This window comes from Lethenteron reissneri, chromosome 55 (assembly GCF_015708825.2).
Source record: "Lethenteron reissneri isolate LAM-NWPU_2019-01 chromosome 55, ASM1570882v1, whole genome shotgun sequence".
NCBI classification, from domain to species: Eukaryota; Metazoa; Chordata; class Hyperoartia; order Petromyzontiformes; family Petromyzontidae; genus Lethenteron; species Lethenteron reissneri.
In genome coordinates this window covers 4,593,015-4,607,358 of record NC_083833.1, presented here as the reverse complement: position 1 = coordinate 4,607,358, position 14,344 = coordinate 4,593,015, and the positions used below count along the sequence as shown (strand labels likewise).

General features: G+C 47.7%; 1 protein-coding gene across 3 annotated transcripts in view; it reads left to right on the top strand.

The window, feature by feature from the left end:
- The window catches only part of LOC133356664 (sushi, von Willebrand factor type A, EGF and pentraxin domain-containing protein 1-like), a 33,906-nt gene extending 19,865 nt beyond the window's left edge, over positions 1 to 14,041 (top strand). For all 3 annotated transcript variants that reach the window (XM_061574301.1, XM_061574300.1, XM_061574302.1), the window contains exons 19-29: positions 991 to 1,203; positions 2,319 to 2,415; positions 3,347 to 3,426; positions 4,116 to 4,295; positions 5,078 to 5,248; positions 5,396 to 5,608; positions 6,227 to 6,397; positions 8,598 to 8,810; positions 10,231 to 10,327; positions 12,072 to 12,193; positions 13,748 to 14,041. In XM_061574301.1, the coding sequence (XP_061430285.1) occupies positions 991 to 1,203; positions 2,319 to 2,415; positions 3,347 to 3,426; positions 4,116 to 4,295; positions 5,078 to 5,248; positions 5,396 to 5,608; positions 6,227 to 6,397; positions 8,598 to 8,810; positions 10,231 to 10,327; positions 12,072 to 12,193; positions 13,748 to 13,794 (1,604 nt within the window). In that variant the 3' untranslated portion in view covers positions 13,795 to 14,041. The remainder of the gene's footprint in view (positions 1 to 990; positions 1,204 to 2,318; positions 2,416 to 3,346; positions 3,427 to 4,115; positions 4,296 to 5,077; positions 5,249 to 5,395; positions 5,609 to 6,226; positions 6,398 to 8,597; positions 8,811 to 10,230; positions 10,328 to 12,071; positions 12,194 to 13,747) is intronic.
- The last annotated feature ends 303 nt before the right edge of the window (positions 14,042 to 14,344 follow it).

Here is a 14,344-nt window from a genome sequence, read left to right as displayed (position 1 = left end):
TTCACACTCATCAATTCCATTAGTTTACAGTCATCAATTCCATGGGCTCACACTCACTAATTCCATGGGCTCACACTCACTAATTCCACGAGTTCATTCTCACCAATTCCACGAGTTCATTCTCACCAATTCCACGAGTTCATTCTCACCACTTCCACAAGTTTACACTCACGAATTCCATTAGTTAATTCTCACCAATTCCATGAGTTCATATGCCCAAATTCTCCGAACTCATTCACCAATACCAGGCGTCACAGCACCAAGATAGATGGTCAATAAAAGATTTGAAGGTGGATTTAACATTTATCTTTTGCCACTATTCGCAGGGGGATATAATGTATAAACACCATGGCAGTTGTGTTTCCACCCAACCTTCCTTTGGATGGTTTAGCTGGGTTAATAAATTATGTGATTGGTCTATAATAAATGACAATTATTATTGTTTCAGCTCACTCTAAACAATAATAACTGGCGCCTCATTGAACGTTTGACTATGTTATGTTAAATGATATTCATAACGATATATGTTTTTAAAAAGCCCCTGTGATATGAGCAGTGGTGGCTATGCACATGGCCTGTAATCCAGCACTGTGGAGACAGTGAGGGTTGGTGGATAACTGTACAAATGTTACAAAAACTTCCTGTGAGTCTCGAGGAAAGGCCATAGCCTGGCTGGTGAGCATTCGAGCATAAAATGTAGACGCCACCTTGTTCCATCTGTATAGGATAGAGTGTTTCCCTCTCACAAGCGTGCATTTTATCTGGGTGCTGCAGTTTCCAGCCACGTTGAAACACTCTTTATTTGGCCGATAAAAACTTAATATCTAGAGGACCGCAGAGCTTGGGAAATTGTTGGCGCCGGCTCATCGAATGGCTGCCTTCCTGCTCGTCCGTGGCCCCTCGCACCCTCTCAGTCGTTCTCTCTCTATGACAGCGAGAGAATATTGTGAAATTATTTGAATTCCCCATCCACCCACCCACCCCCACCAGAAATACCAAGCAATGAGTGCGGGCCTCCTCCTCAAATCACCAATGCCGAACTGCCTCTGAAGCTGGCGATCATCTCGAGCTTCAGAGTGGGCACGCTGCTTCGCTACCGCTGTTCCGCCGGCCACGCCGTCACCTCCGATTCCTCCTACACCATCTCCTGCACCGTCCAGGAGCACGGTGTCACCTGGAGTACCCCACGACTCACCTGCCTGCGTGAGACACAAAGCCCGTCCCAATTGCGCATGGGGGATTTAGGATTCGCGTTTTATAGGCCGCTCGCTTAAAATGTCTCGGCAATTAAAAAGCGCACAATATCACATCCCATCCCAACCGTCCCCGATGCCCCGCTGCCATTTAGCCGAGGGCACCCCTTGAGGCAGCTGTCTCTGTGTGGCACGAGGCGAATGTGGCGAGCACCACTGCACACGGTGACACCGCAATGACGCGATGGTGCGCTTCTTTAGCCGTCATGGAACGCTCTTCTTTACGATAATTAGAAGGCACTGGAGCTCTGAACTTTTACATCTAGATTGATAACTCATTCCTTTAGAAGTTAATTGTGTTTAGTTTGTTGTCATTTGTCCTTCCCCCGCGCCTCCGATTAGCACAGTTGGTTACGTACGGTGCGAAAGAAGTTCAATATACATATGTACAAGCAGTGAAGCTGTGATGATATTGGGCAGTGAAACCGAGGTGGCTTTAATAATAATTACCTTTGGATAGATATGCTGCATAAATATTTCTGCAGCCCGGAGCCCTTCCCATCACATCTCTTGTCAGCCATTTTAAGAGCACCCAAAGAGGCAGGTGTCTCTGTGCGACACAAGGTGGCTCAGCAACAGTCTGAATGTGGGCAGTAATCTGCCAGGAGAGGGGTGCAAGATGACTATGCTTTATCACAAATGAGTAATTTTCAGGTACTTTTTAAAAATTTGGACCATGACGCCAGCACGCAATGGCCTACTCGTGTCAAAAATTACATCGTGGAATCTTTAACGTCGATGGTGAAGCAGACGGTGCATGTATTATGGGCAATGCACCTGCAGTAATAACCGGGGCAGCCTGCCGGATTTGAACAACGACCCACTACAACAAGCGGCAAATGCACTGATGTTGGGCCATGTCGCCACCCATCAGTATGGGGCCGAAATTTGGCCAGTGTGGAAGGGTAGGCCCACATACCCTCGAAATGGGTTCTCTAGAGCTCGCCGTACTGGAGGCCCTTCCGCCAGCAATGGCATGAGCAAGAAATTGCAGGGCTGCACCTTTATCTTTGCCTTTTACCAGAATACTTATTTCTGGCTTGTTGTCCACTGAAATGTTTGCAGCAAAGGTCTGCAGTTACCCTGGTGAAATTGACAATGGATATATGACCGGAACAATATTTACATTTGGAAGCAAAGTCACGTACTACTGCAACAAAGGGTGAGTTGGTGAACTTAGAGCTCTCTCAAGCGAGGCATGTTTAATTTTCGATTTAAAGCTATCGTGACTGCAGGGATTTATATTCTTGGATCTTTTGGTAAAGTCAGGTAGAAGGGAAATAATAAAATAATAAAAATAAAACATTATAAAATTCTCTTCACGTTTCGGCCACAACACTTTATTGCCCGGTCGGATGAAACCACATTGAAATATTTCCCCATACTGGCAGAGCATACCCGACTGTGAAACACTCGCACCTCCCATAATCACGGTTGGCCACGTAGGGTGCGAGAGAAGTTCAGTATACATACATCTCTCGTATCACATCGCACTTATCTGTCTCGTCTGACAACTCGCTCATCTCTAGCTCTTGTTAATCTCTCCTTTAGTTCACTCATCTGCAACCCCCTACGTCTCGGGAAAACCGCTTCTCTGTGGGCCATACCTCGACGGGCCACACCAAGGGAATTTACATAGTCGACACACCCAGACCAAATAAGCTACTTCTTGATACTACCCGAGATGGTAACGTTTGAGTGGTACCCAACATCATGCAATGGCCTGCATTATCACGTGGCCCACTTTCATTTCGCACCTCCGATTAGCATGGTTGGCTACGTACGGTGCGAAAGAAGTTCTACATATGTACGTACACAGTGCCTTCGTGATAGCCTTGCATTATAATAATAATGCAAATCCACACTGTACTAAACTTCGAGTAATGTTACGCCTATACTGCCCGCCTTCACCAATCGGCACCGACCGGCGTGATGAAGCTTGGTCAATTCGCCCCCATGCTCCGCACGGCGCGAGAGAGGCCCTCGTCCAGCAGTGCGTTGACCAAAGGGCTGTGCGTGTTGGGTCTGTGATGATGCCTCTGCTCGTGCACCTCTCTAACTTGCTCTGCTTTTCCTGCGAACCCTCCCGCAAGGTACACCATCTCGGAGCGACACACCACCAGGGAGTGCATGGCAGACGGGACGTGGTCGTTCGCCCTCCCTATTTGTCAACGTAAGGACCTGGGCAGGACCCAAAGTGCAGGCCCCACCACAGTAAAGATAAAGTTCCCCTTATAGCCTTTAACAGACTGTTGGGGTGGAAAAGCACCTACGAAGGCCGCCACGGCACACAACGGGGTAGCCAGCACCACGCCCGACCGCCTTTGTCTCCTGAGTGGCGATGTTTACACACAGGCCCGGTACCAGTTCAGATATTCGCCACTGTTATTGGTCATGAGCAGGAATCGAAGTCAGGTAGCCTCGGTATCCAGGTAAGTAATGCAGTGCGCTAACCGCTGCACCACCATTCAGCACATACGCACGTCATAGCCTGCCACTGTCTGTCACAGCACCTCTACTTCCCCCACACCGTGGCCTTGAATGACACATGCCAAGTATCTACTCCATAAGTGGTGGCAAGATGTTAACTACCCTGCCTGGTTTCCAGGAAGTCGTGGGTTCCATCCCGACCTTGACGCCTGTATATTTGGAGTTTGCATGTACAACCCATGGTCACGTTGATTTTTCTCCGGGTCGGCTGGGGAGACAAAGGCGGTCGGGCATGGCGCTGGCGACCCAACCCCCCTTGTGTACCGTGTTGGCCTTCGTAGGTGCCACTCGCTAACAGCGCTTGCCAGCAAAAGTCTCTTCGGGCTCATACAGGGGAATCTTTGTCTTTCTCTGTCTGCGCACGTGGAACAGCCGCCACGTGCGAGTGGCCGCGACCCAAGCCCGGCGTGGTGATACAGCGGCCGAGCAGGGCCGAGTACAACGGCGTCATCTCGCACAGCTGTGAGGAGGAGAAGCTGCAGCTGGTGGGGTCGACGACGCGCACCTGCCAGGCGGACGGCACGTGGAGCGGCGAGGAGCCGTGGTGCAGAGGTATGGACCAGGGGGGTAGGCGGGGTGGCGGCGCCAGGGTCTCCGCCGCGACGGCCGGTGGCAGAGGGTGGGTGGCGTCAGTGTAGCCCCCTGGTGGTTGTAAGGAATTAAAATAAAACTTGTGCTCCACCCGCTCACAACTTTAGCTTGTCCGTTCATGCTGCTCCACTGCTCTTGCGCCCATTTTAGACCTTTTATAAGCAGTTGCAGTTAGAGGCTTGCCCCCCTTTTTTCTTTCCGCCTGATGATGACTGCTTGTGTTGCGATCAAAACATCGTGAGTTTAATTTTAGTTTTTTTATCTATATATTTTTTATCTTCTATCGAAGTGACTTTACCGAAAGAACCAAGGAATATGAAAAAAATACATTTATTTTACACAGGTAAGGCCCACTGAGCACTGTATAGATATTTTTTCAGAAGCGACCTGGCCATAAATGATAGCTCAACGAAGTGGATCGTCATCGCGTGGAAATGTAGAGCAGCAAAATACTCTAAATGCGCGTTGATTCTAAATGTGGAGGGAAAAACTGGAGGACCCGGATAAAAATCCACATGACCACGGGGAGAACATGCACTGCATGCAAACTGCTTTTTGTGTTTAGTTTGTTGTCCTTGTTGTCCTTCCCTGTACCTCCAATAAGCACGGTTGGCTATATATACGGTGCAAAAGAAGTTCATCATACATAAGTGCATATTTTGTGCAATTTTGCCCATTACATCTCTACTTACAAGTGTGATGATGGGAATTAACGAATTTAAAACCGCTTTTACGTTTCGCAGAGAGTGTGTGCGAGAAACTCCCGGGTATTGTGAACGGGAAGTTGCTGTTGATCCCCGACGACCCCACGCTGGTGAAGTACGTCTGCGACAAGGGACTCGTGCTGGAGGGACCTTCTGTGCGCGTGTGCACCAACGCAGGGACGTGGAGCGGCAGCGAACCGATGTGCAGACGTAAGGGGGTGGGGGGGGGGGGCGGCGGGAGTTGGCTGTAATCGTTTGCGTTTCTTGCAGAGTATTCATTCGTACTGCGCGACGCTGCTACGGTCCAGTGGCCGATGGTTGCGGCGTGGCTGGTGCGCTGTGCCCCGTGTCTTGCAGGTGCCCTGCGCGAGGAGTGTGGAGCACCCCCCCACGTGGATAACGCGGAGCTGCCCGCGGACGGCGCGGAGCGGAGTAGCTACGAGGTGGACACCGTGCTGCGCTACCGCTGCAAGCCAGGCTACGTCATGTCCCAGGGCGCCTTCCACACCATCAAGTGCACCGTGAACCACGACGTGGCCGGGTGGAGCGCCCATCGCTTCACCTGCACCGGTGAGGCCAGAGCATCGCAAACTCGTGGGGAATGCGTCGCCGTCATCGCCGTCATCGCCGTCGTTGTCGTCGTCGTCGTCTGCGTGGGCGCTTTCATCGTCGGCATCGTCACTTCTCGTCTCCGTCTAGGCTGTCAAAAGTCACCGTCATTGCTCACACTGATGTCGTCATCATCGTTATCACTCCCACCTCTTGAAAGACGTCCACCCATCCCGCACAAGAGTATGAGTATGGCAAGTCCTCGGTTAACACGTGTTTACACGTGTTTTCGCCATAATGCGGTTCTGCCGTTAGGGAACAGCGTGGAATATGCACCGTTCTCACGCGGTCTCTGAGCTGTCGATGGAAAACTACTTTCTTGAGCTATGTGGCTGAGCAGTGTGATTACAGTAACACAGATGTTTCCTGGATAATTACATGACTTGATACTTTAAAACGACCATGTGAAACGATTATATTGTGACTTCTTAGGTTTTTTTCGCGATGTGTGCTCGGATTGTACCACGTGTCAAACAGCACGCATTTAAACCGAAAAGCACATCTCGTAGGAATGTTAACGATTCATGTGAAGGCGAGTGTCGGTACTGAGGGATTTGTGAATACACAAACAACTCACAGGCATAAAGTGCGAGGCACCGCCTGAGCTGCAGCACGGAGAGTGGGTGACGGACCGGGAGAACCCGAACCGCGTCATCTACGTTTGTCACGAGGGGCTCGTGCTGGAGGGGCCCAACGTGCGCATGTGCACAGACGCGGGGACGTGGAACGGGACGGAGCCAAAATGCAGAGGTGAGCTCAAACTCACCAATTCCACGGGCTCGCACTCACCAATTCAATGAGTTATCACACACCAATTCCACGGGCTCACACTCACCAATTCCACGGGCTCTCACTCACCAATTCCACGGGCTCACACTCACCAATTAGGGGCCGTCCATAAATGACGTCACGCACCTAGGGGAGGGGGGGGGGGTCAGACATTTGTGACGATGTGTGACGAGGGGGGTGGGGTTTGATAAATGTGACGTTACATCAAAATGCGCAACTTTAAATAAATATAGACAACACGCTCTACTTAATTAAAGAGACTTATCTTCTTGGTTCTTTCGGTAAAGTCACGTAGAAGGGAAGTAATAAAATAATAAAAATAAAACATAATAAAACAATTCTCACGACGTTTCGGCCACAACGCAAGCAGCCGTCCTCAGGTGAAAACCAGGTCCGTCGAGGCGACAGAGTCTGAATGAAACAGCACACGAGCTTGGAGTATATATATAAGCTGGGCGCATCGACAAAGGAATTTGCATATCAAAAGGAATTTAGCATATTTATGGGAAATGCAGGAATGTGATTAGTACTGCATATGCATGTGCATTATGCAGGATTAACAGCATCAAAGGGAGCTGCAGTTACTGCTGCTGCAGCAGTTGCTGCTGCTGCTGCAGTTTCTGCTGCTGCTGCAGTTGCTGCTGCTGCAGTTGCTGCTGCTGCACTTGCTGCTGCTGCTGCACTTGCTGCTGCTGCTGCTGCTGCTGCTGCTGCTGCACTTGCTGCTGCTGCTGCACTTGCTGCTGCTGCTGCAGTTGCTGCCTTATCCATTTTAATATAACACTATGTATTATTCTACCCACCCTAATGTGTATCATACTGCTATATGTTTACTGTACAATTACGACACCATACATTACTCTGCACACTGCACCATGCCAGTGAGTGGAACGCGGTCTGAAAGTCACCGTAAACGTGAACACAATCAGTTAAGATCCGAAATGGTTTATTACGTCCTTCCAATGATTGCTAAGCCAGAATCCATCTTCTCGGTTGAAATTGTCTCTGTGTTTGTATATGTGGATCGCCTCATGAACGAATCTCTCATGATAGCTAGATGGCTTGCAGAGAACCTCTGTCTTGGAGAAGTCAATGTCATGTGAGCCCACTGAATTGTAACAGTGATCTGCCACGGCTGAGGTGTTTGTCCTACCGTGTTTCAGGTCTGCCTTATGTTCACGGATGCGGTCCGAGACATGTCGTTTGGTTTCTCCAATGTAACTGCTACCACAGAGGCAACTTAGTTTGTAGACGCCAGGGTACTGTATGTCTGGAACCACATCTTTTACAGACGGGACCAGATCACGGATTTTATGTACTGTGTTGAATCGGACCTGGATCTTGTGTTTAATCAGGATTTTGGAGATCTTTTTTGTGACCCCAGCAATGTAGGGTAAGGTGATGGTCTTGAGCCTTTCAAGACCAGCAACTGCAGCAGCAGCAACTGCAGCAGCAGCAACTGCAGCAGCAGCAGCAGAAACTGCAGCAGCAGCAGCAACTGCTGCAGCAGCAGTAACTGCAGCTCCCTTTGATGCTGTTAATCCTGCATAATGCACATGCATATGCAGTACTAATCACATTCCTGCATTTCCCATAAATATGCTAAATTCCTTTTGATATGCAAATTCCTTTGTCAATGCGCCCAGCTTATATATATACTCCAAGCTCGTGTGCTGTTTCATTCAGACTCTGTCGCCTCGACGGACCTGGTTTTCACCTGAGGACGGCTGCTTGCGTTGTGGCCGAAACGTCGTGAGAATTGTTTTATTATGTTTTATTTTTATTATTTTATTACTTCCCTTCTACGTGACTTTACCGAAAGAACCAAGAAGATGAATCCCTGCAGTCACGAAAGCTTTAAATCGAAATTTAAAGAGACTTAATAAATGTGTTCTCCTACAACATCAGAGTGCAGCGGCACATTAAATACGCACTACAATGACAATAGTTTAAAGCGATTTGAAGCATGTTTTATTTATTTGGGGGGGGGGGGGGGCAGAGCTTTGTGACGTCATATTTGAGAGGGGGTCTGACTTTTAGTGACGCCGTGTGACGAGTGCGGGGGGGGGGATCAAAAATCGTCCAAAATCGCGTGATGTAATTTATGGACGGCCCCCTTACCCGAGCTCACACTCGCCGATTCCCACGTGTCTGTGTGCAGCGCCTCCCAGTGGCGAGTGCGGGACTCCCCCTCAAGTGCCCAACGCCGAGCTGCCTCCGGGACTCCTTTCGGTGCTGCGCTTCAGGGTGGGCACGGTGCTGCGCTACCGCTGCTCTCCCGGCCACACCGTATCCTCCAACTCGTCGTACACCATCTCGTGCGTCGGGAGCCAGGACTCGGCCTCCTGGACCAACCACCGCCTCACCTGCACGCGTGAGACACAAGCCCCCCACCCCCTCGCCATCGTTTTGAGGATTTATGATTTGCATTCATAGGGTACTTAGCCCAATGCGCTTCTGCAGTTTACCAAAGGGGGACTCTGCTATGAGCTGCCCCTGTGAGATACAAAGTGCCTACAAGGAAAGGAGTGCTTCCCGATTCCCAACCTGTGGTCTTCATCTTTCTTGACTGGAAAACTCTCGTGTTGATAAGTGTTTTTTGCACGAACGTACATCCTGTTCAAGAATGTATTTTGCTTTATTTTTTGTGATGGTTCATGCCAGGTGATGATTTTTTTTCATTCGAAGCTCTGACGAGGTCAATGCAGTGCCGGCCTGCAAATCGCAATCAGACTATGTGTATCGACTCCAGGAGACACTGCTATTTGATGATTCTTTATATTAAGACACGTTCACTTGACAGCGAAGACCCCGACTTCAGTAGCAGCCCCGAGCCTCTCCTCTCGACCCCTTTTATCCCTAGCGTGGCCATCACTTGACCCTTGTCCACGCCCATACTCTCGAACCCTCTCGCTGGCTCTCGATCCTTGATCCGCACCTGTCCCCTTCTGTCGCTTGGCCACAGCCCCTATTCTCGATCCTTCTCGTAGACCCGAGATCGTTCCCTTGTCTGTCCCTTAACTTATTACCCCCTGTGGCCCCTAGTCTCATCCTTTGCTAATTCCCCTGTCATTACCCCCTGTGACTGCTAGTCCCCTGTACTGTCTTTACATGTGTATTTATACTGGTGGAATGAGTCTGATAGTTATGGGTGATGATTGCAACGTGGATTTGTTTTCTTCTGCCTCCTCCCCCCCCCCCCCCCCCCCCCCAGTTAAGTAATTTGGGAGTAATATTTTCATATTCAACTAAATTTGGGCGACGACTGAAAAGTCACACCTTTAGTTTCTGCAACAGTGTTTTTCGTGGCTTGAGAAATGCTTTGAGCTGGGGGGTCGTCACAGGTTTCTGTGATGCAGCGCCTTGGAGGCAAGGGATTGGTGGATAATTGCAGTCCCAGGGTCATGTCCTGTTACCAGGTCCAGAAAAGGCATGTGCCTAGTATATTACAGAATGTTTGAGTCAATTTAATTGAGAAGCACATACAATTAGTCCAGTTATTGTAAAGGGTGCTTCAAAAAATGTTAACACTTAGGAGAATTTGCAACAATACAACAAGAAATGTGCCTCCGGGCTCTGGAGACCACCTGGAGAAAATTCCACGCATGTGTTGACAATGATGGCGAACAAGTGGAAACTCTTTGATTTTTTTAAGCTATGAACATATATTTGTTATCACATTACAATGTATTATCCGTTCTTTTTCCATATAAGTGTTAACATTTTTTTAAAGCACCCATATAATAACTCTGTTGTGTATTGACTGATGATCGATTATCGTCGATATTTTTCAGCAAAGCAGTGCAGACACCCCGGCGAAATAGAAAACGGCTATTTCACGGAGTCCAACTTCACGTTTGGAAGCAAAGTAAAGTACTCCTGCAATGAAGGGTGAGTTTTGTGGCTTCAAGATGGATACATCTGCTCTAGGGTACCGTTCAACGTTGTGTAGCACTCAATAAAGACCTATTTATCCCTTTTTTGTCATTTAATTGTATTTGTATATTTAACACGGCAAAACAATGGAAAACATAACCAGGTTACACGATGACCGAACGACCTAACCACGTGTGATAGTGGGTAGCACCCCCCGTTGTGATCAAGGAAAAAATAGAGGTGTATGACAAATACATTTGGGACTCAGGGAATAACAGAGGGAATAAGTATAACCCGTAAAAACAAAGTTTTTCACTATAAATCCTTTATATGCGTGGCAGCGAACTTAATATAAAGGATTTAAAAATATATTCGCCTGTGGAGGACGCGGGGATCGATCCCGCGACCTTTGGCATGGGAAGCGAGGGCGCTACCAACTGCGCTACTCCGCCACGGCCTGTGGAGGGGTTACGCTCTGGGCTCTTATACTGTGACGTTCAGCCAAAGCGATGAATGAGTTCTATTTGAATATATGTAAAATATTTTTTGTTGCCTAAAAAGTGTAAAATTTTGGGAATTTTTTTTCACGAACATTAATTGTCTGGCACAACGAGTCTGTGTGGAAAATGTCAGCTCGATTGGATCACGGGAGGTGGGTTAAAAAACGACCGAAAGATTTGCACGGTCGTAAGCAAGCAAGCAAGCACGCAAGCAAGCAAGCATGCGAACTTAATATAAAGGATTTTAAAAAAGGAAAAAGGAGTGTTCGGCAGCGAGTGTGAGAGTCGAGCCGAGAAAACGAACACTGAAACAGAGCCCCAAGGTGTTGGATGTCTTGTACATCACCATGTCTGGTCTTCACAGCTGCATTGGCTTCCAGTTGCCAAACAAATACATTATAAGGCCGTGCACATTACACACAAAGTGCTTTCCACAATGAACCACGATACCTTGCTGATTTCGGCAAGGAGCATAAACCATCACGCAAACTATGGTCATCCTCACAGCGGCGTTTGGCAAGCCATCGAATAAAGATCGCATTGCGCGCTTTCAGATGTGCTTGTGGCCGTCTGGAACGCTCTTCCTTCTGATATGAGGATGCCACTGGAGCTATGCACTTTTAAATCTAAATAGATTTTTTTTTTGAGAACAGTTTTTTTGTGTTTAGTTTGTCCTTCCCCCGCAACTCCGATTAGCATGGTTGGCTACATATGGTGCGAAGAAGGTCAACGTAAATACATACATCAAATTCAGCCAAAACACAAAAGTAATTTGTCCCATTGTTTTTAAGAACTGGTATAGTTCCAAAAATGTTTGGCCTGTCCACAATTGATGGGGCGGCCGGTGGTAAATGTGGGTGCTGCCACGTCTTCAGAGATGTCTGGCCAGGCTAGAAAAGTAGGCCAATATATACCCTCTCAAGGGAATCCCTTCTCGATGGTATATCTGTACCTCTCTGTAGTGGAGTTCCTTCCACCAGCAGTGGATTGAGGAAGTAATTGCAGGGCTGTACATTCACATTTATAACACTATTCTCCTCTTGCCTCTGGCAAATACCTTCAGGAACTAATGTCAACTTAGAGGTATGCTTCGAGCTACGAGAGAGGGCTTTAGGAGAGTGTTCATGCAGTTGTGCTATTCCTCTGTTGAAGGTGCGCAGGCTACAGTAGTTAATTGTTCATAGATTGGTTGGATGCCCACAATCACTCGACTGGCTTTTCTTCGAATTGCTCTGCTTTCCCGCGATCCCTCCTGCAAGGTACATCATCTCGGAGCGACACACGACCAGGGAGTGCATGGCGGACGGGACGTGGTCGTTCACCCTCCCCGTGTGTCAACGTGAGGACCGGGCCGGGAACCACAATGCAGGGCCCACCACAGGCAAGCACGGCTTCATCGCCCGCCACTGTTTCCAAGACTCAGCCTTAGGGCCGTATTCTTAGCAATGGCTCGACTCTGGATTGACTTTCTCACACGGATCAGCTCAGGCATGAACCGCTCTGCTGCATTGCAAAGATGCATGAGCTGCTCAGCCATAGCTTGGCTCAGGCTCGGTTCATAAAATAATTTGAGCATAGCTGGGACCATGCTCAGAGGTGACTCAGGTTAAGCACCGCTCCGAGCTGGCTCACTTAGGCCAGAGTCAAACCTGCGCCGAGCCGTAGCTAAGAATAGGGCCCTTTAGGGATAGGCAATTGGTATGGCGAAAGTAGCCAGGCCTGGCCATCTGACTCTTTCCCTTCAGCTGCATTCGTGAAAGACAATTGAATGTGGGCACTGATGTGATGACAGTACTGCTCTTCATCTCCTTCTTGTTCTGTAATAGATTATGGGATTATAAAAGGAGCAAGCTTACTCCAGCTTGCTCAATGAGAGCGCAAAGTTGTAATGTGTGGAAGGAGAGATGGACACAGATAATCGTAGTGGTCTTCTTGGTTCTTTCGGTAAAGTCACGTATTTTATTACTTCCCTTCTACGTGACTTTACCGAAAGAACCAAGAAGATGAATCCCTGCAGTCACGAAAGCTTTAAATCGAAAAATCGTAGTGGTGTCAAAGACAAATACACAAACTTACAAAGTGATTCATAGTTAATTTCAGGTTACATCATCGTGTAGGATTAATATCAAATGCAACTATCGCCCTCCACCACCCGACACCTCATGGGCAAAGAGACCAACTGATTGTTTTTTTCAGCAAATGCAAGCAATACGTGTACTTCCTACTTATGGACTCAGATCAGGACAGTTTTTCATGCGAGAACAGAGCTTGTGTTCACACCTGATGCTGCTGGATGTCCGTCGTATAAAATTGATTTTAAAAAATCTTTTTTTGCAGCATTCCACAATTTTTTTTTTTAAACAAATCAAATGCCTCATTTGCTGATGTGACAACTTGATTTTATTGGCTGTCGGATGGTGGAGGGGGATGGTTAAACATTTACACTATACCTACACTAACCCATAAGAAACTCATGATCGTAATGGTCGTGAACCCCGATGTATTATACTGGGGTTCTCCACCTTCTTGCTTGTAACATCTGGCAAACCAAGGAGCATTTGTTTTAACAGGCCTGACAAAGCTGTTGGGACTCAAAACAGTTTAAACCAGCCTACAGTGTAACCACTTAAACAAATGCTGCTGGAAAACATTGCTCTGGAAAGTTCATAGGCTGATAGACTTGAAAATTTAATATTTTATTTTCATGGGGGATGTTATATTTTTTCTTAGTCCTAAAATGTATTTTATAGTGGGATTCCTTCTTGAAATAGTGACAATGATAATTAAGTGGCCTGACTCTTATCCATGGTGGTATGGGGATTATCTTCATGGATCCTATTTTCCACCACAATGATTTGTGAACACACCACTCTTTTAACATCGCACTCTCAACACACCACTCCCTCTACCCCCTCCAAAACACCACTGCCCATAGGGGACCCCTCCAAAGGTCTTCAGTTGGAGCAGCAGCATCTCACATAAGCGATGTTTCCTTGGCTCCTGGAACGAGGAGGAGGTGGGCGCAGTTGCAAGAGGTGCTACCCAGACGGTGTCTGGTGTGGCTCAAACAACAGCATCTCCTGGTGTGGCTGACACTGCAAGCTATTTTCTGAAAGCATCTTTACTTGTTAATTTAGGAAAGCTCCACTAAGTGTTTAAGACTCTTACATGATAATCTTGCTCTGAACGTTTGTTCATTTCCTTTGGTCTGAATAAAAAAAAAGAAAAATATAACTTGCGTTTAATCATAAAACGAGTGATGCAATCTCATTAGCATTTGCAAGACAATTCCTCAACACTGTTTCTCAACCACTTTTTGTTGTCATTGCGATCTTCACCTGTCTTTTAACTTATAACCATATTCAGTACAATATTTAAAATGCAACTTTCTGGAAATTGAGGTATATCGTCATGTGCATGCGTGAAATGGGCAGATGTGTGAACATCTTTAGAAAATGAGTTACGCCACCACAACACCAACACTGCACTGGGTGCAGGCGGTCAATTGGTCAGTGCGGATATGTGATGGTCG